Source organism: Lontra canadensis, unplaced genomic scaffold (assembly GCF_010015895.1).
Source record: "Lontra canadensis isolate GAN:19392208 unplaced genomic scaffold, GSC_riverotter_1.0 scaffold20, whole genome shotgun sequence".
Lineage (NCBI taxonomy): Eukaryota > Metazoa > Chordata > Mammalia > Carnivora > Mustelidae > Lontra > Lontra canadensis.
This window is the reverse complement of record NW_022631014.1, coordinates 9,127,999-9,155,730: the sequence shown is the minus strand read 5'-3', so window position 1 is coordinate 9,155,730 and position 27,732 is coordinate 9,127,999. Positions and strand designations below refer to the sequence as shown.

The following is a 27,732-nucleotide window of genomic DNA, read 5'->3' as shown; positions in this document are numbered from 1 at the left end:
TCCTTCCAACTGTAGTCTCCTTTAAATGGAGTAGTTGTCACGTTCTCCTTTTGTAGTGAGGGTTGAGAGCCATAATCATAGTATAAAAATGCCTTACACACAGTGGGTGCTACACTATTAGCATCTTCCTTTTCAGCATCTCTATTTCTGTGTTACTCATATACCCCTGCCCACAAAAGGTGATCCTAAGGACATAATGTGCGCTGTCCTCTTCTTTTACATGTTTCTAGTATAGAGTAAAAATACTGTGTTTAGCTAGGTATATATAGATAGATATGCATATATCTATATGACATATATACATATGTATATTTATGTAATATATATATTTAACTGTTGGACAGTAAGCACCTAGCAGCATCCCCACTGAAGTCTCTGTAGGGTGCCACACTGCATTATCACTCAGGTTTGCTAAGGTTAGTATTTTAAAGTCTGACAGATACTTTCCTTGGTCGATAATTCAACTATGGCTCCCCGGTGTAAAGTAGGGCTTAATAACACATCTTTCATTATGATAGTTCTTTAAGGTCATAAGGGTTGTCTATTTCTCTTGAAAGCAACAGAACGGCCATACTGTTTTCTGGACCAATAAGTCACTCTGTTTTCCATGGTTCAAAGTTAAGCTTTTATTTGGTTTTAAATTAAAAAAATAAATTTCATTATTAAATAGTGAGATGGATCTAACTTATGTTCAGAGAGTAGCTTACTCAAGGAATATACCACTGGGGGTACAAGGAAGGGGTGGGTCACCTAAACTAAAATGATTCGTTATGTTGTCATGTTTGTTAAAAGTTCAACAGTGGCATAAGTCAAAAGAAATGGATATACAAAGTTTTAAATGTTTACAATGGATGGGAGAAGTAAACCACTTATCTATCGCAACTGCCAACAAATTTCTTTCTCAGCGCTGGTCGGCTCGGACGCTATACCACAGTGCTAATGTCGTCAGGCTCATCTGCTTTCTTCTGCCTGCTTGGCAGGGATTTCAAGTATTCCAGGTGTCTCCGGGCATCCTCCTGATTTTGCCTCACGTAATATACCACATAGGAGATCACCATGGTGAACCAGCCAAACATGGTGACCAGCATGGCATAGTCAGTAGTCTTTTTAGGGAGGTTACAAAGGTCAGCGTCATTGGCAGCATTGAGGAATGGTCTCCCGGCGTGCTCGTCCAACACAGAAGTCTTACAGATCACGTTGTGGGCTGTCTCATGGTTGGATGCCATGCTCCTCAGAACTTGCTGTAGAGTACAGTCACAGTGCCAAGGATTGTTGGCAATTCTGGCCCTGGCCTTCAGGTTATTGAAGGCATTTTTGTGCACGCTTTGAATCCGGTTGTCAGACAAGTCCAGAGTCTGCAAAGTTTCAGCCACGCCTTTGAAGGCATGCTCATCGATAAACTCAATGCCGTTTTTGGACAAGTTGAGAACTCTCAGTTGATGAAGGTCCTTAAAAATCTCGTTGGGGATAGAGGTGATCTGATTGGAGTCCAGATACAATAAGACTGTTTCAGGAGGAAGATCTCTAGGTATTTCCTTGAGATTTGCATTGCTACAGGTGACATTTAAACCCCCAGAGGAAGAACAGAGACAGCCCTTGGGACACATACTGGCAGAATGAAAGCACAGTATCATAAGAACAAAACTTTGTAGGAGGAGACACATGGAGAGGGAACGGGTTAACCACAGGTCTACCAGATTCATGCTGAAATGTCAGCATAATCACAAGCCCATTCCTCATTCACTCCAACAAGCAAGCGTGGCAACGGTTCCAGCCCTGTCCACACTGTTGATTTCCTCCTTGCTTGGTTCAAAAGGTTGTAACTAACACACGTGTCTCTTCATTATTCCTGTCCTTGCTTGGGTACCTAAAGGAAAGGGAAGCAGATGTAATTAGCTTTTTTGCAGAGGGAGGTACACTGCAATTAAAAGTGCTCTCAGGCGTCTGGTGTTCTATGTGGGCAGGAGAGTTGGTTATGTAGTTAATTTTCATCGATAGCACTGGGAGTTATCTGCATCATGGGAATCTCTTGCTCAAATCCCAGGTGTTGGGCAAAAGGACTGTCAATAAATGACATTTCCGAATCCTGTTGCCTTGGTTATAGTTCTGCAGAATTACAGCAAACAGTCCAGATTTCTCTTGTCTCTACTTGTCCTCTCAACGTCCTGAACCCCTTCTAAATTAGACATCAATAAAATTTAATTAGACCTTCCCCCCTTTCTATAGTAACAGATGCATTAATGCAATTTAGACCTGCTCTTCAGCAGCAATGAGAAATAACACTGATATTTCATGGTTAATGACCATAGATAGCAATAATTGCCATGGTTTTTGAATGGATGTCCAGTTGGAATATTTTCTCTAAAGAAACATCTTACTTGAATTAAGAAAGGAATAAATGCATTCCAACTTTCACAACAGAATGTCCCTAGGGGCTGATAGACCAGGTTCTCCGAAAGGGCTTTCTCCCTTATTTTTCTCTGTTTTCTAAATGAACTATCCTCTCCTCAATAGATCTTCAAATATGACACACACCTCCAAGGCTTTTTATTTTTATCCATTTATTTATTTGTTTTTAAGATTTTATTTATTTATTTGAGAGAGAGAGAGACAGAGAGCAAGTGGAGAAAAGGGGCAGAGGGGGAGGGGGAGGGAAAGGGAGGGACTCCCAAGCAGATGCTGCGCTGAGCACAGAGCTGGACATGGGGCTTAATCTCACAACACTGAGACCATGACCTGAGATGAAAGGAAGAGTCCGACGCTTAACTGACTGAGCCACCCAGGTGCCCCTTCAAGACTTTTTAAAATAAAATATGAGATAAGAATTTAAATATATTAGCCTCTAAAACTTTCCCAATAGCCTATTTTTTCTTTCTAATCATAAATATATGATTGTTGAAATATATATATTATTCATAAATATATATGTATATATATACAAACATACAATATTGTTGGCAAGGCTTCTAAAATGACAAAAATTAAGTGATATAAGTAAGGATACAAGCTTATTCAAAAACAGAGATGAGAATATAAGTGAACACTCAAACCTACTTTTTCATGTAGAGAAGACAGGCATCTTTGACACCAGTTCACAGAGGAAGTGAGCAGATTTTGGAGAGATTATGAGATTCGCCCAAGGTCATATAGCTTGTAGGTGGTAGAGACAGGACTCAGGCCAAAGGCTTTGTTCTGACTTATTAATCTCCTAACTCTCTCCACTACCCCCACAACTTTCTCCTGATCTCGTCCATTCTAGGGGTCGTCCTAGGACTCAGGATCCATGGAGCATTGCTTGTTGTGATTTCTGATGCTGTTATGTTGCAGCTCAATCCCAAACTGAGTAACCTATGGAGTTGGAGGGAGCTCCATGTATGAATTCAGAGGGTCCTCTTTCAGGATGTGAGAAATAAGGAGAATGTTCCTTCCTCTCATTGCTGTAAGTAACAAATGACTCTCTGCAAACTTATCTTCTCTAAAGATCCCAGATGGATAAATACAGAGGGAAATGACTCCAAATGTTACCAAACTCACAGAAGAGAAGATTAATGTGAGCTGAAAACATAATGAACGGGGCTGTTAATCATGGAAAAAATGAGATTAGCACCAGCAGAATGGAGTGGATGCGCTTTTGGAATCCTGAATCCCTTAAATGCCAGAGAACGCTAAAGAAGGACCCCTAGGCTTATGAAGCCATCCATCAATAGCTCATTTCATTTGCAGTGAGTTTCCCTCCCTTCCATGTTTTCTTTCAACAGTGCATTGCATGATATTTGGGCACTCTAGTGACTGTCTAGATAGGAGAGAGAAAAAATAAACAGGTGTGGAGGGGAGGGCACTCAGAGAAGAAAGAGGGTGGGCAGAAGGATAAAGCAAAGGATGCCAGGATGAGAACATAGAAGGACACAGGAGATGGGAGACATGAACAGAGAAAATAAAAAGAGTCTATGTAATCAACCAACTCCCGTCAACAGCACAGATCCTGTTGAAAAGTGAAAGGCCTTCTCTGGGAGATACTCCACATCTCTCCAGAGACGGATTTAGAGTCTATCTGAAGAAAAATGTCCACCAATTGGGACTAGAAGTTCTAGGAGGGCAGGATCTTGTTTCTACCTCATGAAAAAACAACAGCAAACAATTAAAAAGTGATAACTACACTGGTTTGTGTCCCAGCTGAAATCTTTGTTAGCAATGTGTTCCTGGGCAAGTTATTTAACCTTGCCAAACCTCATTTTCCTTATCTTTGTATAGAAATCATAAGAGAACCCAATTACAGAGTTGATTTGAGAATCATATGAGATAATCTACATAAAGCATTTAGCCCAATGCCTCAAAAAGCTGTAGGAGTTCAAAATTGTTGGCTATAGTTACTATTATTATTCCAGATATATTCTCAAATACTACCTTAGTTCTTGGCATGCAGTAAGGGCTAAATAAACGTCTATAGGATGAATGGTCCAATAGAATATTGAAGGATCCAGCTATGCTTTTTCTTCCTTATGGTGACTATTTTTATTTTTAATATATACATTGGTTCATCCAATGTCTATTGATTTTATATGTCAACATGGCAGTCTTTGGAAAAAATCATGAGTGCAGGCTCTTAGTTGATGGAAGAAAGAATGGAGCTTCTTTTCAGTAGGTTCCTTGACACTTAATCTTGATTTCTCCAGAATGACCAGTCCAATGGTCATGGTAGCAGCTGAGAAATGATTAGGACACACCGTGAGTTCTCAACATCAGAGTGTAATACCTCTTCATGCCCAAATGATCCATCTAGACAATGAGTAGAATGCCTATGAGGAACAAAAATACAGAGTGTCTCTTGTATTCAGAGAGGTTGGACTCAAACTAAGTATCCTTTTTCTTTCTATGAGTTTGATAAAAGAGAAATAAAAGCTCTAGGATTGGCTAGATGACTGGGCTGCTATGACTCAGCCCCTAGAGCCTCCACCCTCAGCCAAGACAAAGTGAGAAGAGAGGTAAGAAATAGAGAACTGAGCCTTTCGATTTCCAGGAGGCAGACAGAGGCCCAAAGTTATTGAGTCAAGGTCACCTTCAGCAAGGAGGATGGAAGAACTGCCTTTCCACTCTCTTATGCTAAATTATTATTTTCCAAAGGGATTTAGCAGCTTGATATTGTCTTATATTGTTCCTAGGTCAAGAGGGTTTCTTGGAAAGGGAAGACATGGGGAGATGTGCCTCATAGTAAAAATGTGGGTATTCATGGGTTATCACCCAGCATAGCACAGGTCTAAAGAGCAGCGAACTCTGAAACAAACATTCTAAATCTCAAACATCCTCCTGCTCTGTTTCAGTCAGGTCTATCCACAAACGCAAAATAGCAAACAAACTATCCTGCTGGGAAAAGAGAGGGCCTCCTTACTAACTTCAGAATGAAGATACAGAGCACAAAGAAGGGCAGGGGTCACACTGGTGATGGCGAGAACAGAAGCAGCATCACTTCCTGTCCTCCTGATAAGGAACAAGACCAGTGAAAGAGGCAGAGCAAATTGAACAGCATCTCGTCTACCTCTTGACTCCTCCTCTCCACTTCTCAACTCATTACACTACCCTATCCTCATTCCCTCATTCCCTTCCAATATGTCTGGCGCAGGACACTAGGACACTATGGTATTTTTGGATGTGGTGCTTAGGTATAAGCTATGCTCCCAAAGGGGGCCATTTTATCCCGAGACCCATGCCTTGCTCACATTTCCCTGTCACACAGGTTTCCAAGCCACAGCAATTAATGCCTAGATTGGGTGGCAACCATCAAGTACTGTTTCCAGAAGGAAAAAAAAATGCATTTAGCAGACAGCCTGAGAAGACAGATCTTTCAGTGGTTGATTAACAACTCTATCTTGCTTCCTGTTCTTTTCTTCCCATCATTAGGGGACACTCAGGGCTTCTAACCCAAAGCTTTCATTAACTCTTCTGAGATAAGTGAGAGTACCAATTCAGGAAGAAATACCAGGCACACCGATTTCTCCCAATTACATTCCATGCAACTCTGCTACCCACAAGGATTTGATCAAAAAGCAGAACAGAGCAACAAAGGGAAGCCTTTCGATTTGGGAGGGAAAATTTATATCAATAGGAAAAAAACCAAACCTCATAAATTTAAGTACTTGAGATTAAAACTTACATGGCAAAAAGTAAGACCATACACAAAAAGAAAGGACAGGCGATAAAGGGTTAATTTCTTTAGTATAAAAGAAGTTCGTACAAAGGGATGAGAACTTGATCCAACAGAAAAATGGGCAGAAAAGCAATATACACAAATGACCAATAAATCACATGAATAGATCTTTGATCTCACTCACAGTAAAATAAATTCAAGTTAAAGTACCTAACATCTTGGTTAAAATGAGGAAGCATTATCCACTGTCAGTGAAGGTGTAAAGAACACTCTCAAAACTTGACAAGGGGACACTTGGGGCTCTCTTCTTGTATGAGCAACTGCGGAATAGCTATTCAAATTTTAAAAGACAAGAACAACTTAGACTGAATTGTACTGATGTAAAGGTCTCCAAAGATGACCTCAAAAAGCAGCTTGGAGAAAGGGTTTCCTATAGCATCATCTTATTTGTGCAAAATTTTTAAAAAGAGAAAGTAAATGTGCAGCTATAGGTATAGAATTTATAAGTTTCCTTATGCATAGATCATTTCTGAAAGGATCCATATGGAAGGCAATGCATAAGAAACTATTAATTGTGCCTGAGGAGTGGAACTCAGGGTCAACAGGGGGAGAAAAGGAGTTTGTTTTTGCTTTTGCTTTTTAGTACCCTTCTGATGGATTTAACTTTCTGTGGTATAAAGGTGTTTTGTTTGTTTTGGTTTACATAAAAATGAGAAGTTAATACAAAAAGACCAGGGATAAACTGAAAAAAAAAACAAAAAACAAAAAAAAACAATCTGAACATGATGTCTCAGAAGGCAATATTTGAGCATGTGAAACAGTTGGACAACAGTGGCTAAGAAGGTTGGGCAAATAACACGACAAAGAATTTTAAAAAGCTGAACATGTTTTGAGACGAGAGACTGACAAAGGGACAACGGTGAGACTGTACGTAAAAATAGAACTTGAGGGGCGCCTGGGTGGCTCAGTGGGTTAAAGCCTCTGCCTTCTGCTCAGGTCATGGTCCGGGGTCCTAGGATCTAGCCCTGCATCAGCCTGCTTCCCCACCCACCCACTCCCAACCCTCCACCCACCCCCCCGCCGTCCTGACTGCCTTTCTGCCTACTTGTGATCTCTGTCAAATAAATAAATAAAATCTAAAAAAAAAAAAAAAATAGAACTTGAACCCCCAACCTGCTGCAACCAGCCCAGGAATACGGACTACAACATCAATAGCAATTTTCCCAGTTCAGCCAGATCAGTAACGGTCAGCTTCCCTCATTTTCATTCCTACTTCCTATTTAGGCCTAACCAGGGAAAGCCAAATCTGCTCCCCTCGCCAGCCAATCGCATGGGATGCTCTAGTTCTAGCTAGACTGCCTCCAACTTCCCTATGCCAGAAGCCTCCAACCAGGGCACTTCTGAAGCCTTCCAGAATTTTTCCCACTACCAAGCTTTTCCACTCCCCTGCCTGCCTGTGAGTCTCTGCCAAATGCGGGGGATGGAGGCTGGCTCTCTTGCTATAGAAAGCTTGGGAAAAATGGCCTCTGCTCGTTCTCATTTGGGTAGTTTTCACTTACTTCCATAAAGACAACAGTTTGAGTATATGATATTTTCAATGTAGTATTTCCAAAATTAGCTTTATAACCCATTATAGAATATATAAGGATTTCTTTATATGCTCAGGTTTTCTATAGACTACGTATGGGCTGCATAAGACATCAATGTGTAATTCCTGACCGAAAACTTAAGGACCACTGGGATCTGAGTGATTGAGGTGAATGAACTGTATAGATATTTTCTCTATTGCTACTCTTTGAGATCTTGTTCATGGAGACAACACCTTCATTCATGTCTTTTGCACTGAGTTCTTCCAGGAGCTTCAGTTCTACCCTTCCATTCACAACCACAAGATTCAGCCCAGCCTTCAAAATGGGTATCCTAAAAGTAAAATTTTCACCCTTTATTCCCACCCAACTACCTTCTTCCTCTGCCACACACCACCAGTTCTTCCCTCCTGATTTTTTGAGAACAGTTTTCATTTTCATCCTCCTTGTCCCCCTTCTTTTGAGCTGTGGGTCCCCACTTCCCTGTTTAAACCTCCATCTTTTTGCTCCAAAAGGAAGCAAAAATGTCCTTCCTGGACTGCCCGCATGCAGCTTCTGTTCTTCTTCTAACGTTAAAATAACCCTCTGACCATGTATTTCCAGTGGTTGTAAAGCTTTTATGACCCCCTATTGTTTATAACAATCCTCCTATTCCAATCCTATGTCCCACTACGCTTCCTCACCCAGACACAGAAACCTAGCTCAATAAACAGAGATCAGCAATTCCAAAAGTGATGATGAACAGCACTTTGTTGCACAATATGAGATTCATCAGAAGTCATCCCAAGCGAAGGCCTCTCCAGTCTGGAATCGCTTTCCCGCCGAGGAAGATCTGGCGCGGGAGTCCTTTATGTGGCTGCTTTATAAGAGCAGTTATCATCACTTAGTTAAGGATATGAACTGATAAGGCTGATGGATACAGGAGGAACTAAGGATCCTTATATTTAGAAGGAATTTAATCTGCTTGCAGACCCATAATGTTTAAAATCAGGAGCTCATGAAATCTCGAAACTCTTGCTTTTGTAATTAAAGCTATCCGTTTATCTTCGCTACCAGACCACGGGTTTTCAGAGGGTAGGACCAATGTCTTACTCATTTTTATATTGTCTTATTGACCATGGTAAGAATTTATTAAATTCTTATCAAAATCATTAGGATCCATTCTCATTTCATCATTAAAATAGCTATTGTTTACTTGGCATTTATTCCATGCCAAGTATTTATTAAGTGATGAACTCATCTAACATTAATAATGGATGATAAAATTAAAGTTCTGACTAGGTCCTGGGTTAAATGGACATAGAATTCCAAAGTGAGGGGTCAGGTTGCCATGTTGCTGACAACATTCTTTGAGTCTCACACGTTTGTCCTTGCCCACTTTGAGGGTAAAAGGCATCAAGAGGTACCTATCCTGTCATCTCCCCAAGGAGAGGAGAGAGTTATTACAGGATTCCTGGAGCTTATGTGGAGGTGCAGAATGTCCTAGAACAAGAACAAGGTTGACCCATTGTTTGGCGGTAGAGTTGGGTAATGTTTTGGTGTTGGGGTGAGATTGCACTCCCAGAATTTGTCAGAAAAAGGATAGAAAACTATTTCCTATGGGTTATATTGGCCACCTGAGGGAAGGAGATTCCCAGGAAAAGTATTTCAAGTCCTTTCCATGGTCCCATAGGATTCCTTGGTGAGGCAGAGGGTCCTGAGCAACAAGCAACTGAAGGGCAGATGCTTAGATTTGGGGGAAGTGACTATCTGGAATATATCCACCACGGGGACCAGGAGAGTCATATGAGTAGGTAGGGGGCTTGAAGGAGCCCTGGGAAAGAAGCACCAGGCGCATCTCATTCCACCTTCTAGTGAGCCTCCTAGCGGAGCAGCTGAAACCCAGACTCTGAAGGCCTGGGAGAGGGGTGGGGTGGAGGGGCAGAGAGGAGAAATCAAGCTACCCACCATACCTTCTTTCCCTTTCCTTTATGGCTGAAACAAGGAGAGGGGAGAATTGCTAAATATTAGATGAAATTCAGAGTACTGGCTAATCTCTTGAATGAGACATTTCCATTATCATATTTAACTTTTACTTCAGTTTAAGTTAATGAGTTTGTGACTTAAAGTAATGGCAAGACAATCTATTACCTGAGACTGGCACAAAATCATGGGGGCTGACTGATGCTTCCATTCAGGGACTAGAGGAAGATGATCATCTGCACAAAACTGAGATGAAAGAAATGGCGGAAGCAGAAAATGAGTTGCATTTTATTCTGGATATACATAAATCACCTTGTATAATTCTCAGTTCCATCATTAAAGGTAACAATTATGAATTCATGAAATTATGAAGCAAATTGAAGCATAAAGAGGTGATGTAACTTGTCCTCTAGACATAGACGCTGAGTTAAAGAGGCACAATCTGAACTCAAGTCCTCTGCCTTCCAGAGCTCATGTGGTCAGACATGACACCACACACCTCTTTAGAGGGGAACTACCATAATTTTTTTCCTCCTCCTCAACTGATTCCACTAAGACGAGGAGTAAGGACCATAATGTGTTTTACACTGGAGAAATATTGCTAGGCAGGAAGACTGGCAGGATGGGAGGAGGGAGAAGAGCTGGCATATGCTTCTGAAGGGGTTCAGAACAGGTCTCTCCAGGGAGCACTACTCTGGTGTGATGCTTATCTTGAGATGAAGACAATCAAATCCTAAAAGACCCAGGAAAAGCTTTATACCACCCTCTTAACTGCCTCTAAGAACTCACATAGAGGGCCTGGTGTAGGAAGACAGCTAGTACCAGAGAGAACTACAAAGAGTATGGACGACATGTGGTGAGATAGGTGGAAATTGGCAGGGCCTGTTTGTTCAACTTCCTTTCTGTGTCCCATTGTCTCTTCATGGCCCCACAAACATATGTTTGCTAAACATTTTCTCTTCCCATCTTTCTGGGAATGGTCTTCCTTCCCTTTAAAACCCTAGACCCCTAACCCCTTCATTTTAGCTCAGAATGGCATGCACACCTCAACTGCCTGACTGTCAGGGAGCGTCTCATACTCCCTGTATGTAATTAATATTTTTTTCCTATTAACTTATCTTACACCAATTTATTTTTTTATTTTATTTTTTTTTAAGATTTTATTTATTTATTTGACACGCAGAGATCACAGATAGGCAGAGAGGCAGGCAGGTAGAGAGAGAGGGGGAAGCAGGCTCCCTGCTGAGCAGAGAGCCAGATGCGGGGCTCGATCCCAGGACCCTGAGATCATGACTGGAGCCAAAGGCAGAGGCTTTAACCCACTGAGCCACCCAAGCACCCATCTTACATCAATTTAATTAAGGGACCAGCCGAATGAACCCACAAATGTATAGAAAAAAATTTCCTACCCTATATTTCTAAACCAAAAGTTCTAAAATTACATTTGCCTTACATTTGTGAACTACCATTACATTAGATGCTTGTGGGACAAGTCCATGGATATGCTCTTATGTAATTATCTCTACTCAGTCCTTTTAGATATACATGATAAGCATCACTGGTTCTATTTTAGTACAGTTGAGGAACTCACTGAATGGAGACTGTTTAAAGTCACACAGCTGGTTAGCAGAAGGACAGAACCTAGATGCAAATGTCCTACAGAATAGATCCCATTCAACATTCTTTGGTTTATGTATCTTTTCTACTGGCCACTTTTTGATATGGAGAGTCTGTACACACAAGTACTGAGTTTTAAATGCCAAACCAGTCCTCTGTTGATTGCTTCCTACAAACTTGGGGGAAGTTAATAACAAGAAGAGAAACTCCTTTTCCTTTAAGAATCTTTTAAAGGCTATTCATACAAAACTTTTTTTATCAAAATGACATGATATCCATCTGTCCCAGATTTCAGTCAGTTCAGGTACTGCTTTTCCTCTTTTCAACCTATTTTACAAAATAATTCTTTAAGCAAACCCTCAATTTATTAAGGAAAAAAAAAAAAAACAACTCTTATGAACACATTGTCTCCTTTCTACATGACCTAATGCCCATAGGTCTCCCGGTGGACTGACATATTCTTCCCACCAGTAAACCCAGTGGAAAAACAGAGAAAAGCAAAGAAATACACAAATAAAAACCACTTCCTTTTTGTTTGTTTGTTTTTGTTTTGGACCTAGTATGTATCTCTCTGTGGGACTAAACACAGAATAAATATAAGACTGTCTTTGCGAACATCTGTATTTATTATTCAACATGCTCCAAGTTTGTAGGGACATTGAGTGGGAACCTATCCATCTCAGTTTCTTTCTGCTTCTCTATTCTTACTTCTCAGCAAGTGCCTATGACATTTAACTGTGAGAGCTTTGAAAGCTCTTAACACATAATCTACATAAATGTAGGCTCCCTAAAACTCACCAGGGTCCTGAAGCAACCTGAAAGCTGCTTTTAGAAAATACTAACTTATGTCAAATTCAGTTGGATTTCTGAGTAGGATGAGTGACTGTTACACCCTTTAAAAAAACAAACAAACAAACAAACAAACAAAAAACCTTGTTTTGATTAACCTTATCCATTGACTTGGTGGGAAAAGTACAGGATTGAGATCCAAACCAAAGTCTAGAAACTGGATTCAAACCCCAGCTTCTGAGGAATGAATTCCAGGAATTTAGCAAATCACTCACACTTCTAAGCCTTTGTTGTCCTAGAACTACAATCAATAATATCCACTTCATTGGTCTCACAGTAATGGGGACACAATAGATAAATATATGTGAAAGGTGCTTCAGAAACCATCAAGGAACACTTAAAGATTATGTTCTATTGTGGGTTTCAGTATTTGGCTGTTTTCCTCAAATATCAGATCATTCCTTTTCCAGAGATGTACATGTCTTTTTCTCAAACTAGGATATGATTCTCACATAACCTGTAATAGTATGCATGCCAACGTATATTTAGCCTGAACCTAATCAAGAGGAAAGGAACTGACCAGTTCAGAACTTGAGACACTTCGGAGGTGACTGATGAGGATGCTTCTAAGGGCCACTGAAAGGAAACAAAACAAAACATCAACGACAACACCACACACACACACACACACACACACACACCCCCAAAACAGTCTGCAGAACCATTACTGATTAAAGGACAAAGACCTGTGACAACTGAAAGAATGAAAAGACTGACTTCTAGATATAAAAAAAAAAGGTTAAAAAAGCATTTTGGAACAATTAGGGAAAATTTTCGAACACAAACTCAAAATAGATGTTACTGTATCAAATATAAATTTTGGGGGTTTTTCATGATTTGACTCAGAAGGAGAGAATGCTTAAGAGGTACATACTGAAGTATTTGGGGGTAAAATGTCATAACAATTGCAACTTTCAAAATACCCAGGAAAAACAAAACTATATTTTTACGTGGAAAGAGGGACACAAAAGTGGCAAAAGACGAACACTCAGCAAATGGAAAGCGATGAATATAAACGTATTCATTGTACCAATTTTTCAACTTGTTGGAAAGTTTCAAGTTTCTTAAAAGAAAATTTGAATGGGAGATTCTATGCTTAAAAAATAAACAACAACAACAGAACTTCAAGAGAAAAATCCCTTCCTGATAAAGCAAGAGAGTTTTAGGAATACTCATTAGAGTATGGCTTATCTCCTTACAGTGACACAGAATAGAAACCCAAGGTGAAATGAGAAACAATTTTTTGAAATTGTATTTCATCTATGCCAGGACTATGAAAGGACTAGCACACCAACTGAAACACAGTGTAGCATGGACCTGGTTTTAAACGGGGAGCATGGAGATCATGGCTTAGCCTCTTACAAATTATATAACCTCTCTACCCCTCAGTCTTCTCAATCGAACATGGGGGGGTAATAGTTTCTCTCTCAAAGGGATTTAATGAGGGTGAATTGAGGCAGCAGCTATAAAACACTTAGAAAAATTTCTGTTACATGATAAAATCTCCATGTGAATTTACTACCACTGTCCCTTCAACCACTGCTATTATTGTTACTGTCCTTGCCATCATACATAACCTTACAGCTCATCTTCTCTCTGATAGGAGAGTGTAGGGCCAGAGTGTGACCCTATCCTTAATGCAATAAAGGGAATAACTCCGATGGTGGTTAACATTTTGTGGACACCTACCATGTGCAAAGCACTGGACCAAACACTTTACTTTGAGGATGGAGAGAATTTTCAACCCAGGACGTATCATGCCCAGCATCTCCTTCATATTTACTTTGGATGATTTAGATGATGAGATTTGGGGCTTTTGAGCTGATGATATTTAGATGAAATTTTGGATTACAATTTGATGTCATAACAGGTTGGGAATTTGGGAGATATTGGGATATGAATGAATATATTTTGCATGGGGGAATGGATGTGAATCTTTGGGAGCAGAAGGCAGATTGTGGTAGGCTGAAAAAAATACTGCCCCCCACCCCCCACCTCCTCCCAGAAGTATCTAGGTCCTAATCCCTGGAACCCATGGATGTTACCTTTTATGAAAAAAGACACTTTGTAGATATGATTAAGTTAGGGATCTTGAAATGCAGGGATCATCCTGGATTATCTGGGTGAACCCTAAATGGAATCACAGATGTCTTTATCAGAAGGAGACAGAGGTGGAGTTGATATGGGAGAGAAGGCAATATAACATTGAGGCAGAGATAGGAGGGATTTGGCTACAAGTAATGTGGGCAGCTGGAAACAGCAAGAAAACAGATGCTCCCTCAGAGCCTCTGGAGGAAATGGGCCCAGCTGACAAAGTGATTTGGGTCCATCAAAATGGCTTCAGACTTCTGGCTTCCAGAACTATAGAACAGATATGTGTTGCTTCAAACTACAAAGTTTGTGGTAATTTGTTATAGCAGCCACAGGAAACCAACTCTGTAGTAAGTGGAGACTAGAACACAGAGTCAGTTGTGGCTGACTCTCCATTGCACTGGATTAATGATTTTTGCTTCAATTAAAGACCTGGCTTAGCTCTGAGTTTCCTGGGCGTCAAAGGAAGAAGACAAAAATGTCAAATTACAAATTTATTACTAATTAATATAGTGAAAGATGATTAGTAAGCAGAGAAAAACGTTTTCAAATTTCAGAATTTTTCAAAGATCTTGTGAAAGGGCTACCACATGATATGGTGGGCAAGATCTTTAACATTTCACTGTTATATTCTGTTTTGACTTTGGGCATCAAGTAAGTCATTGCTCTGTGAAAGACTTCTTAAGCTATAGAAGGCTAACTTATCATATAGGAATGATGTTTACTAGAGATACATGATAAAATTGGGATGATTAGCATCTCCTTTGTAGTGTCGGAGTCCGCAAGCAAAGTCACCTCTGGCAGTGAAAAGCAGGGCTGGTAACAACCATGCTCAGACAACATGCTCAAATAGGAATTGTCCCAGACAAAATGAGACATGCAGTTGATTATCTTGCTTACAGGCAACATCCTTAAAAGTTAGGAGAGAGCCTAGTCAAATCTGTCTTTTTAAAAGAATATGTCAGTCCTTGACTGAGACTAAAACAGACTTTTTGTTCAAACTTCAGATTCTTCCTAGACAGCCACATAAATTGTCTACTGTGAACTATTAACTTATTACATTTACAAGTAATATTATAAAATAGATATAATGTTTTATAAGTGAAAAAGACTGCCTAGAATTCAAAGAGCTAGAAATCAAATATTTTGTTCTTCTAGGTAATTTTTAATTGCTATTTTAGCACAGGTGACAATTTTGTTACTTTTTTAAGATTCTAAATTATTATGATCCTCATTATTTTAATACCAGCATCATGTGCCAGTGTATGGAGTTATATATTAAATCTAGCCAAACATTATTCTTTTGCTAGATTTTTAAATTTTCTTCCATTTTTGCTAATAATTTATCATAAAAAATGTGGAATTGAAATAAATGTTCTAGCTCATAGATTTTCCCTTTTGGATCACTTCCTTTTTTTTTTTTTCTTTAGATTTTATTTATTTATTTGACAGAGAGAGACACAGCAAGAGATGGAACACAAGCAAAAGCAAGGGGAGTGGGAGAGTGAGAAGCAGGCTTCCCGCTGAGCAGGGAGCCGATGTGGGGCTCCATCCCAGGACCCTGGGATCATGACTTGAACTGAAGGCAGATGCTTAACGACTGAGCCACCCAGGTGCCCCTTGGATCATTTCCTTAAGATAAATTCCTAGAGGTGGAATTGCTAGAGTCAAGCTTCTCATCTGAATTCTGTTCATTGTCTACATCACTGAAAGGGCCTATTGTATAAAATGATGGGCAAGTCTTTAAATGGCCAAGAGTTGGCTGTATCTGTCCATTTTGTGTTGAATATGTGTCCATAGCAACAAAACCAAAATATGTAGAGTTGTTCCACTGGGCAAGAAGAGCTTGAAGAGTCTGAGTCACCCTTTCCTGGTTTTAGTCATTTTGGATCTTAGTCACAGCGGCATCTGATAGGACCACTGTCTCAGTCCATTTGCTCCCTGGGGAGAACAGAGTAGACCAAAGAAGTAGACTACTATATTTGGTCCAAAATTTGTATTTTAAAGAACCTTTTATTTACAGCCCCTATAACATTTTCTTGGCAATAGTCCACAATTTTTCCTAGAAGTCACCAGGGGAAACAATGCCTTGCATGGCTTTTTGGTTTTGTTTTCCAATAAAACCATAGCTGCAAAGATGTATGGATAAGATTGCTCCTTCATTGGGGCACTGTTTGCTATAACAGAAAATTTTTTAAAAAGAATAAATTTTCAAAAATAACTAGAAATACTTTAAAAATCCATCACAAAAAAATTGCTTAAAAACAGTACACCTATAACAAAGAAGCAATCTACATACCCTGATTTTAAAAAGAAGATGTCAAAGATATATTAGATGAAAACTGTACATTTTCATCTGTGTAAAACAAATTAGGTTTACACACATACATACACACAACAAACATGTATAATTAAAAAGTTATAGGAGAACAATAAAAAATGATAGTCTTATCCTCTAGGGATGGTTCTGGAGCTGAACAAATGGAAAAGACTATTTGCTTTTTATCTTACACTTTTTTCTACTATTGTCAGTTTTTTTGCCATGAGCGTGATCATAATAACTAGGTAATAAAGGGATTGGCCACTAAGCATTGACAGATAACCTTTTCTCTGTCAGGAGTTACAGGGATTTTAAAAGTATGTGTCTCTTCCAAACAGCCAAGTTACCATAGGCAGTCCCTTAAACTTTCCAAATCTCAGCATAATGTAAAGGAAACATTATAGGCCCGAAGTTAGGTAAAACCAGGTTTAACTCCCAGTTATGATACCAGCTGGGGGATTGTGGGCAAGAAAACTAACTGATCAGTTTCCTCAACTATAAATAAAAAGACCTACCTATTTCATGGGTTTCAGATAATGCCTGGTTCTGATAGTGTCCAACTCATAGCAGATGCTTGACCAATACTATTGACTCTGAATACAAAGGGATGAGAATCCAGTTCAGCTTTCCCAAGGGTCCTGTGGACTACCAGGTATCTGAGAGTTCTAGCAAGTAAATATTCTATAGTCCCCTGAGTCTGAGAGATACCCTCTCTGAGAGTCACAATGGGCATCAGCCTGTGAAATGTTCTGAGAAGTTACAGCAAAGTAACGTGTTAGCTCAGAATTTGCCAACATACTTGGTCCCCCTGCCAAAGGACTCCCCACACCCCATTACTTTTATAGCATAAATACTCACAGAAGTTATTGGCTTGATTCAGATCTAATTAAACAACATTTAATTTTACTCAATTGCTATGACTAATACACTATCACTTTACCCGAATATTTGGAGGGGTATATAGTGACAAGTTTTGCAAATGAAAATTCCATTTGCACTTGATTCCTCTCAGGCTGTATAATATTACTACAGAGAAAGAGTCAATGATGACTAAAGTCTATTATAGGCAGAGATGAAGAAATGAATAATCCGTAACTATCATTAGGATGGTTTTATTCAGTTAAAGAAGTGGCCCTTGATGAAAACTATTCATGCCTTTAAGTAAATGAAAATGAGTGGATTATTTTTATCTTTGAATTATATACTGTCCTATTTCCTTACCCTCAGGCACCAACTTCATTTTTGATAAGGTCATTTCATAACATGATCCTTAAAGACCTTACAGAGTGGTCAAAGAAAAGGCTTTGGAGTTAGACATGCCTAAGTTTGCCTAATTTGTCATTCAACCACTTACTAGTTATGAATTAGTGCTAGTAACTTACTACTTACCAGTTTTTAGGGCATGTTACTTAACACTGGACCTCAATTTTTTTCATCTATAAAATGAGCACGATAATACTTAATTTCATGTGCTATGGTAGATTGTTTAAAAAAGTGGTCTTCATTATTCCCCATCCTGTCTTATTCATGTCCTTTTGCAAGGTAACCTTAAATTCCTCCCATCAAGAAGTGGAGTCTAGGGGTGCCCCAGTGGCTCAGTCGTTAAGCCACTGACCCTTGATTTTGGCTCAGGTTATGATCTCAGGGTGTTGAAATCAAGGCTCATGTTGGGCTCTGTACTCAGCGTGGAGTCTGCTTGAGGTTCTTTCTCTCTCTTTCCCCTTCTCCCCACTCACACACATTCCTTCTCTCTCTCTCTCTCTAAATATAATAAAATAGGGTAAGATAAAACCATAGAAGCTAAGATAAGATTAAAAAAAAGAAGTGGAGTCTATTTCTCCACTCCTTGAACTAGGCTGGCCTTGGAATTTCCTCTGACCACAGATGAGGCAAAAGTGACCTTATGCCAGTCCCAAGCGTATGCCTCTCCAAGAGGCCACACATGCTCTTGCTTCTGCTCTTGGAACCCTCCATCACCTCAAGTCACCCTGTGAACAATCCCTGCCTGGCCTGCTGGATGATAAGCAATCAGATAAAGGAGAGGAGGGGCAGTTGTCCTAGCCTGTCACTCTAGCCTACACCTGGCCATGCTTCCAGCCCATGAGAAAGTCCAGCCTAGATCATCAGAGTCAACTCTCTGATCTGCAGCTGATCACGGACTCATAAGTGAGCCCAGCCAAGACCAGAAAAACCATCCAGCTACCCACGAATTTGTGAGCAACACAAATGACACTGAGTTTGGGGGTGCTTGTTAGCTAAGAGTCAGCTGACTGTTTTAACAATTAAGAAAGTTAATATATCTATGTGTCTTATTGTGACAACTGATTGCTATTTTTTACTGTATATATACTGACAACTAATAGAAGAGTATGTTTCTCAGTAAAAGTATCCTAGGGACATTTTTCAAGAATGTTATAATTGTTCAAAGCTAAAGAACATCAGCAGTCATTTTATCAATGGAAACTAAATTATGTGATTATATTTGCTGACCCTGATAGTCAATCATATTCCAATTTGTTATGATAACCTGCAAGTAGCCCAGAAAAACTGATACACAGATGGAAGATATCCCTCCCGTTCTTAGGTCAAAAGTGAATAATACGTTTTCATATGATTGGCTCACGTATTGCTAGTGCCAGGCCCCCTGACCAGCACAGACTCAGTGCTTGATCAGTATAGCCCTGGGTTAGGAGCAAGGGCTCAGTCGGAATCTCAGTTCCTTTCATAACTTTGTCTTGCCTCTGTTTCCCCATCTGCAAATGAGGATAACAGAAGTATTTACCGCTTCTATTTGCAGGAAGGAGGAAGTGATATTCTTTAGGTGAAGTACCTACATGGCACAATAAGTGTTAGTTATTTCTCTTTGTGGAGGGATTTTTGTTTTAGCATAGTCCTGAACCGAGAGCCTGTGTGGTGGTTCTGGGCATATGTGAGTAGCCATCCTAGTATTTGCTGGATCTCTCAGGCTCTCGGAAGCTATCTATCTTGCAAACACCAAGGCAAACATCAAAGCAACAACTACAAAGAAAGTGAAGTTTCTAGAGATGCAGTGAAGAATTGCAATGTCATATCTTAGCAATCGTGATGAAACAATTGAAATAAATAATGTTTTATGAATTCAGGAGCTGTAGTCTTCATGTAGACACTCTGAGGTTCTGAGACCCGTTGTTTGGTCTCCAAAAGTTTCCCATGGAATGGAACCCAATCTCCAAAACATAGTGCTGAAGGGCAGAACACTGAGGCTCCACCTCCTCTAATTTCATTTTGGCCATTAACCCGTTAGGGAGCCTGCCCAGACCTGGGACCTCAAAGACACTCTCACCGGATAATCCAGGCCGATGACCTGAGTCTGACCCCAGACCCTGGTTTGAAATGAAAGATGAAGAGACAATTAATTGACACTCATATTATCCTTCCTTCTAGAACTTCAGGTTTTCCCTTCCAGAACTGCTATTTTATCAAAGAAAGTAGAACTGCTGCTCCTCCAATCTGTTAGCAGAAACTAAGTGGTGTATAAATCAGCCCAATCCTCATGTAATACCCCCGATTTCAGATTTAGATTCTTCATTCCGTGAAGTTCTCTAATGTTCAGTTTCAAATTTTATCTTCTCAGGGACCACCTGGGGATTGTGGAACATACAAATGGCCTCATTTATTTCATCCTGTGATATGTATTTTTCAAAAAACAAACAAACAAAAAACTTAAGTTCTCCCTAAAGAAGAAGACAGAATGGAAAAACAAACCAGTGTTTGTAGAACAATGAAGTCATACAAAGAACGTGCGGGGATACCGTTGATGGCAATTATTCTAACAGAAGGATCATCAGACAGGCTGCCTCCTATTTACCTAATTATACCAGTGGATGAAAGACTCAGCCCTTTTCAGATCAATGCATTGTATCTATTCTAGAAATGTTCTTGCCTCTTCTTGTTCTCCGCCTGAGCCCTTTATCTTTCCAGTTAAACGTTGGCTTCTCTCAAATGTAAATAAATCAATAAATCAATAAATCAATAAATCTTCTTTTCATAGTTAAAAAAAAACCCACAAAACAAAACATCAAAAAAAAAAAAAAAGAAAAAGGAAATCAGAACTGAGATCTATGGTTTTCTCTTTTCCATACTGTGTGGTTCATTGAAATTCTACAGGGAAATGTGTAGCTCTGAGTTGGCTTGATTTTCCTTCGGGAATCACCCGGAAAAATTAACAGCCACCCAGGGACTGAGCTCTTGTCAACAACAAACCAAATAAAACTTTCCAAACTCATTTAATTGTCTGCAGGATGCAGGAAGGCTTCCCTTATCTCCTTGCTCAGACATCATATGCCAGTTTAAATAAAACTGAATTGGCATTTTCCATCCTAGTATTTGCTCCATCTCAGTGAACCAACCAGCCAGGTTAAGAGAAGTAAAAAAAAAAAAAGAAAAAAAAAAAAAGGTAAGAATCAGTCCAGGTGAAGCTAAGTCAAACAGAAAAGAGACAGCCATTCCCAGAAAAAGATAATATAAAATCCCATCCTGTCTCCTCTAGCTGCTTGCACAATTAAAGAAAAAAAAAAAAAAAGGCCATCATGATATTGACATGCAGTCACAAATTTCATTTCCTGCAGCATGGTTTCAGGAATTGTGAGTAAATTGTAATCGCATTAACCAGTTCTTATACATGTTCGGCTCAAAAAATGTTTGGTCAGGAAAGAATGTATTATTTTTACCCAATACTTTGCTTTTTGCTTTGCACGGAGTCTCAGAATGTGATAACAGAAGAGGCAGTGAGGCTGGACTGGTCTCCCTGATTCCTTGATTTGGTAACACTTGGTCTGAGCGTGAGTACACAGCCCCTTCACCCCTGCCCCTGGAATTCTTTTTCTGCTTCTCTCTTTCCACTTAAGCAATTTCTCAAGTCACAGATGGAAGGGCTGGGTAGAGAAGAGCCAAACTCTGCTATGTGGTAGGCCTCTGGACCCTATGAGTGTCTCAGCTGTGAGCATCTCTGGGCCAGTGACAGAGGACGTGCTTGGGACATGTTTGCTCAATGAAGGGCCAGACGTTAGCTTCTCAAGGACCTAAAGCCCCTGACACAGGAGGTTGGGCTGAGGGAGACTGGCGTCCTGGGGATGAGCCACCTTCCCCTTCCCAGTGCAGACTTTTCCACTTATCTGCATGGCAGTCCATGTGGAAATGGAGGAGGAGAGTAAGAGCCACTACTATGCAATCAGGTTCAGAATAAAAACAGAGCTTCTCACATTGGGGACATGGAAAAGACAGCAACAAGTTCATGAAACCTACATCTAGCAGGATAAAGGAAGGTGACACCTGTACTCTACACAAACCACACCAGAGATGACCCTGGTCACAGGAAGTTCTGCGAGGGCTCACTATTGTTGACCAAGTAGGGACAGATCCTGGTGTAGGTCATTTTGTCCTTCTTCACAGATAATACTTTTTTTTTTTTTTTTTTTTTTTTTTACAAATTGCAGGTTTGTGGCCATCCTGAGTCAAGAAAATCTGTCTGTGATATTTTTCCAATGGCATTTGACATTTTGGGAACCCTCAATATTTCAAACTTTCTCGTTATCATTCTATTTGTTATGGTGAACTGTGATCAGTGATTACAGCTCTCTCTAAGCTCCAATGATGGTTAGCATTGTTTTTTTTAGCAAAACAGTCTTTTTTAATTAAGGCATAGGCATTGTTTTGTAGACACAATGCTCCTGCACACTTATGAGACCACACTACGGTGTAAAGGTAACTTTTCTATGCACTGGGACACCAAAAAAGTCATCTGCCTCGCTTTATTGCCTTGGTCTGGCACTGACCCCGCAACGTCACAGAAGTATGCCATTCTTGCCCTGTGAGAGTCAGAGCTAGAAGGAAGTCCTAGAAAAGTGTACTCCGGGCAGGGATTGTGAGGGAGAGATGGGAACAGTCATTATCCTCCGCTGGTGCTGACAGACACTCCCCAACTAAGCTCAACTTCTCCCCATCCCCCACAGAGGCGCAGCAAGTACTGTCTTTTCTCCCTGTTCTCCTCCGCAGGTGAGTGCTTTACTCCTTATCTGCTGACCAGAGAAGGACAGATGCCCAGGAGTGTGGAAAGGGCTGTGGATAGATTTTTGAAGCATCATCCCTTTTCTATTAACCTGTGATTGTAAAACTCCCATGTTATGTCTCCCCAAGTGTACTCATGGTACCTGAGCCTCTTTGTGAGATGACTGAGATGAAAGCTTCAAGGAGGTGTCTTTGTAGTGTCAACAAAAAGGAGGATCGGACAGAAATCTCTCCAGAGGCCACTTGTGGAGTGGATCCTTGTTCAGTGGCCATCTGAGATAAAGTTGTGGGAGGAGAAGGAACCAAAGCTAACTCTTGAGTCTTCAAGCCCTGGATTCTCACCCACTTCCATCTGTCTCCTAGGTTCTGGGTCATTTTCACTGCTCATTATCACAAGCACCAGAGAGAAGGCAAAGGAAATGAAGGGAGATGAAATTCAAATGAATCAATCCCGCCACTTGGGAATAACTTAGCTCGCAAGTATACAAGTGGGAGGAGGGTTTCAAATCCTCTGTGCTATTCTGGTCCCTGGTGCTGCCAGGCAATATCGAGTGGGCTGTATGGAAATGATTTGTGGGATGAAAGAAGAAAGGCGGGGGGGAAGCTGCCTCCAGCAGTAGCTTCTTCAAATAAGAGGGAAAGGAATTATATGCTCAGTGGCAGCCTGCCACCCAGAGTAGCCCAAATTTTATTAAACAAACTCATGTTTGGAAGCATCTTATCCCCTCAGAACTGGAGGAAACGGGATGCTGAGACCGTATTTAGAGCAATTATAATGCTGAGGACGCACTGATTGTCATAGCAGCAAAAAGAAAATGAGAAAGTATTCTTGAAAGATGATGCCAAGGACAGCAAAGGCAGAAGCAAGCAAGAACTGTATGAAAACCTTAATGGATACTGAAAGGGAAGAAAACCACAGTAAGACCTTTAAACCCACTCTCCCCAGCACAAAGAGGATGGCAGGAAGAGGATGGAACTCTGTTGCAGAAGGCAATGCCCTCCTCTCTAAGCTTCAGGAATAGGAAGGAGCAGGACGGTGGTTACCAATGTCCTGTCCTGGTCGGTGGTGGGCACTGGGAGGTGCCACCCTGATGTTCCCCTAATGGAGGGCTTGTCCCACCTGCTGAGAGTGCTGGTGGCAGAGAACTCCCCATTGTAAGCCCCTTGGGGGCTCATCTCTGTGGCAGAGGGTCACTCTGCCCTCCAGGAACAGCCCACGTCCAGTGACTGAGCAACGTAGGAGGACAAAGGCCTGGCCTTCTCAGCTCTATCTGGGGCAGCTCTGAAGGACCATTCTAGACTCAGCGCTGCCTGAGGGGTTGGCTGAGGTTGCTGTTGGGTGAGCGTACCCCTCAGTTTCTCTCTCTAGTCCATCCCATCCCATTCACAAATGTGGATCTTCGGGGTACTTCCCAAGGAACTCTCCTATACAGAATCCTCCCTCCAGAGACTTCTACCTGTGCAGCTCAGCATGTAATGGTCACTACTTTTCCTCATCCTACCTGGCACGGAGAGCTGATCGCTTCTCTGAGCTTAAGAGTTACTCTTATGTATGAGATCGGGATGTACAGGAAGAGAAGCCATGAAACACTCAGAGACCCAGGTTGGGGAGGTAGGGGATGTCAGAGAGAACAAGACTATGAATGAGCCAGTGGGAGTAGAATAAAGAGATTGGGCTTTGGATTCAATGTTTAAAGAAGCAGTTTTGAATTAACCATACAAAATATTGGGCACCAAGGAGTCATAACAACATTATTTAAGAAATGTGTATGGCATATCCATACCAGGGGAGCCCTGGGGAGAGAACGGGGAAGGGGACAGCCTGAGCTTACCTGAGCAAGGCAAGAGGCAGAGTGTGCATGAATGAATCGTATACCATAGCTAAGTCCATTAATGGGAAATTTATCTTTTTTTTTTTTCCCCTAAGCCTAAGAACATGGTATCTTTTATTTGGGAGAATTATTGGCAGTAGAGTCTCAGAGCATGCTTGCCACCAGACAAGATCATAACAGAGTCTGGACTAAATGACTGATAGATCTGAACACACTTTCCCACTGAATGGCATTAGACACAGTCTTTGGACCCTCCATCTGAGAGGAATAAAGCAGGAAACAGCTCAGTGAGTAGAAATTCATGAAACCAAGGTTTTCCCGAATTGTCTCATAGGAATTTTTCACCACTTGAACTGCCTGAGTGAATTGAGATACAGCCAAAAAAAAAAAACAATAATTATTTCTCTCATTTATCAGACCTGCATAAATAAAGGGTTTAGGGGTTAACTAGGGGTTAGTTTAAAAAAAAATCTCTCTCTCTCACCTAACTGAAGCTGGACCTTGCCGGCCGAGAGAAGTATAATGATATCATCTGTATGGGTTCATCATGGGCTTTCTGGAGATGTGGCTGCCTTATCAGGGCTTAATAAAACTTTCAGGGCTCCTTCTTCTGGGAAGTGGTAGCACTGTACTTCTCTACCCTGAGGTTAGCTGTGATCATGTGATCACTTTGACTAGTAAATTCTGAGCAGAACTTAGGTGAGTTTTCAGGCCTCCCTGCCTCCTACTTCCATCTTCCAGGGTCAGTGCAAACCCCCTCCCTGACCCATGCTAGACACATGGTATGAATGAGAAATAAACTTCTGTCTTCTTACCCCACTGAGATATGGGTTTAGCATAGCTGCTTATCCCCCTTCCACAGATAAAGAAACTAAGGCTCAGAGAAGTCTCATGCCTCACACAGTCACATACCAGGAAGATGGGAAGCACTTTGACAAACAGAGAATGAGAGCCAGTATCATTTCAGAAAGGAAGACCAATGTTAGCAGTCAAGAAGGTGAAAAAGTATATTTGAACAACTACAAGTATTCCATTTTTTTTGAACGGAGAGAGATTCTGACTGGAGGAAAAGTAAAAGTCAGAGTTCCGATTATCACTTGAATAATGAGTTCATTTCGAACTTATTAGATAGCCCAGTTCCTGCCACTGCATGGTCCTTTCAATGCCACGTGGACTGAGATTCTGACTTGATTTCCTGGGAACCAGCTGGACCCACCAGTTTCGTGCAATTGGCTTTCACCTTTGGTCCCTCTGCTGCCATCAGAAAATGCAAAGCCTTCATAGAGAGAGTTGGAACTTTCCTGACTTTGTTTTTAAGTGGGGGAAGCTTCCAGGGGAATTGTTCATCTAGCCGTGATCCTGCCTGAATAATGAGCAAACCATCCGAACTGGCTGATGCACCAGCAGAAACTAGACAAGGCCACAGTGGACAATTCAGCCAGAAGGATCTTGAGGAAATACTGAAAGGGACAAGCCCCGAGGACTGAGGGTCTGCTTCTGTCAGACATCAGCATGTCTTACACTCAGGAAAGTGCCCAAAGAGCAGGCACCATGGTTTGAATGCAGAAGAGGTTTATTCACAAGAAATTCTGCCACAGGTGTCCCAGGAAAAGTGAGCAGCTCTGCACAGAGAAGCAGAGGGGTACAACATGGGAATGCGGAGAGGCTGCTCTCTTGAGCCAGAAGAACAGATAACTTCTGGGCTTGACAGACAGACTGGTAGAAGTTGTCTGCTCTGAGTTGGCAGTATTTCAGGGATGGAATCTGGGATTAGTTTCCCTGCTGAGCTGCAGTCACGTGTGTGTCCACACTGTCACTCCCCTTCCGTGTTGGATCAGGCCCTCAAAAACTGCTGAGCTTTCACTCCTGATCTGCATCCTACAATCCCTGGTGGGGCCCTGCCATGAACCTCTCTGTTTCTGGGGGATCCAGCTCCATGCATATCCTTGCCAAACTCTTCTTCATTTCTCTAGACCTTGCTAGAGCTTCTGCTTAGTCTAAACTGGTGGGCCCCCAGGAACTCTAATACCGCAACTGAAATCTGGCTTTGCCGATGATTAGAGATGCCAGCTGGGTGTTGGTGCCATCTATACCAAGCCAGTTTTTACCATGCCCGTGGAAGTGTGATTTGAACGGCTGTCCCCTTCCCATATGGGGTGTGGGAACCCCCATCGCTGCTTTAGCTTCACTTTCCTGGATCCCGACCTTTCCTCCCTCCTCCCGTATCCACATGGTGTTTCTGTAGTTCCCACGGGCCTGGGAGCTAAGCATGACTAGAATACAAAAGACCTCAGAGTTGAGCTGCTCGGGTTTAACTGGTATTAAAAAATGCAGACAGAATTGTTTTTGTGTGTCATTCTTAATACACGCTGCAGAATGCCTGTGCAGAGAAATACAGGGTGTAAATTAGGAAATCTCAGATGTTGCATTGTTTTGGGTAAACACAATGGGAAAGTGAAATAGGAAATACAGAGCTAATTGATGTAGAAGAAGGAAGAACAGCAGTCTTTTGATGCTATCGTTCTGTGGGTACACAAGGGGAAGGGGAAGCACCATCCTACTTCAGTCATAATGCCCTGGGGTGAGCGCCCCAATGTGGGGGCTGCTCAGAGGTCCAGCGGCGCTTTGAAGTGAACAATGTCACCACCAAAAGGAGTGTTTGATTTTTCTCTAGGCTGGGGACTGTCTTTCCAGTGGCACTCGGCCAAGAAACATGTTTTCCCGTCTCCATGACAGGACTTCCTGGGGGTGAAGAAATAGCTCTGCCCACCAGGAACAAAAGCAAATGAAACGTAGTAAAGGAGTAAACCAGATGACAAGAGAGCAACTGAAGACATCTCTTCTGCAAGGTAAAATGTGTGTGCGCTTGGCGGGTTTGGAGCATCGGAGCAGAAAGAGAGAGTGAACCTGAGAGGGAAGGGTGACAGGAAGGGAACACACATTATATATGCACGGGTCTCAATCTTAGGCAGTGTGCAAGAAGAACAAAGTAAGTGTGAAATAAGTGGCTGGACAAAGAGGACATTCTGGCTATACTGTGTTCGGCAAGTCCTGAGTGAGAAGGGTTTGGGGGGGGTCCCTGTTTGAATTGGCTATAGAGTAAACGGGATCTGGTTAATGGCTCAATCTGGTGAATACACGGCACATGGTGATTTATTACGAATTACTTGGTTGGTAAGTTTTCAGTTCAAGAGCCTTTGCCCCTTGCAGAAATACTTTTAGTCACACCAAGTTCATCAACCATCTGGTTGCTACTCTAGTGTCTGACAGTGATCGATGTTAATGAAG

At 41.2% G+C, this 27,732-nt stretch overlaps 1 protein-coding gene across 6 annotated transcripts in view; it reads right to left on the bottom strand.

The window, feature by feature from the left end:
* Nucleotides 1-611: 611 nt before the first annotated feature.
* Nucleotides 612-27,732, bottom strand: part of LRRC3B (leucine rich repeat containing 3B) — an 88,220-nt gene continuing 61,099 nt past the window's right edge. For 5 of the 6 annotated variants that reach the window (XM_032860993.1, XM_032860991.1, XM_032860995.1 and 2 more), the window contains one exon: nt 612-1,867. In XM_032860993.1, coding sequence (XP_032716884.1) covers nt 924-1,703 — 780 coding nt within the window. In that variant the 5' untranslated portion in view covers nt 1,704-1,867 and the 3' untranslated portion in view covers nt 612-923. Of the gene's footprint in view, nt 1,868-17,082; nt 17,161-27,732 lie in introns of those variants that run through there. The other variant, XM_032860996.1, reaches the window with a different exon arrangement.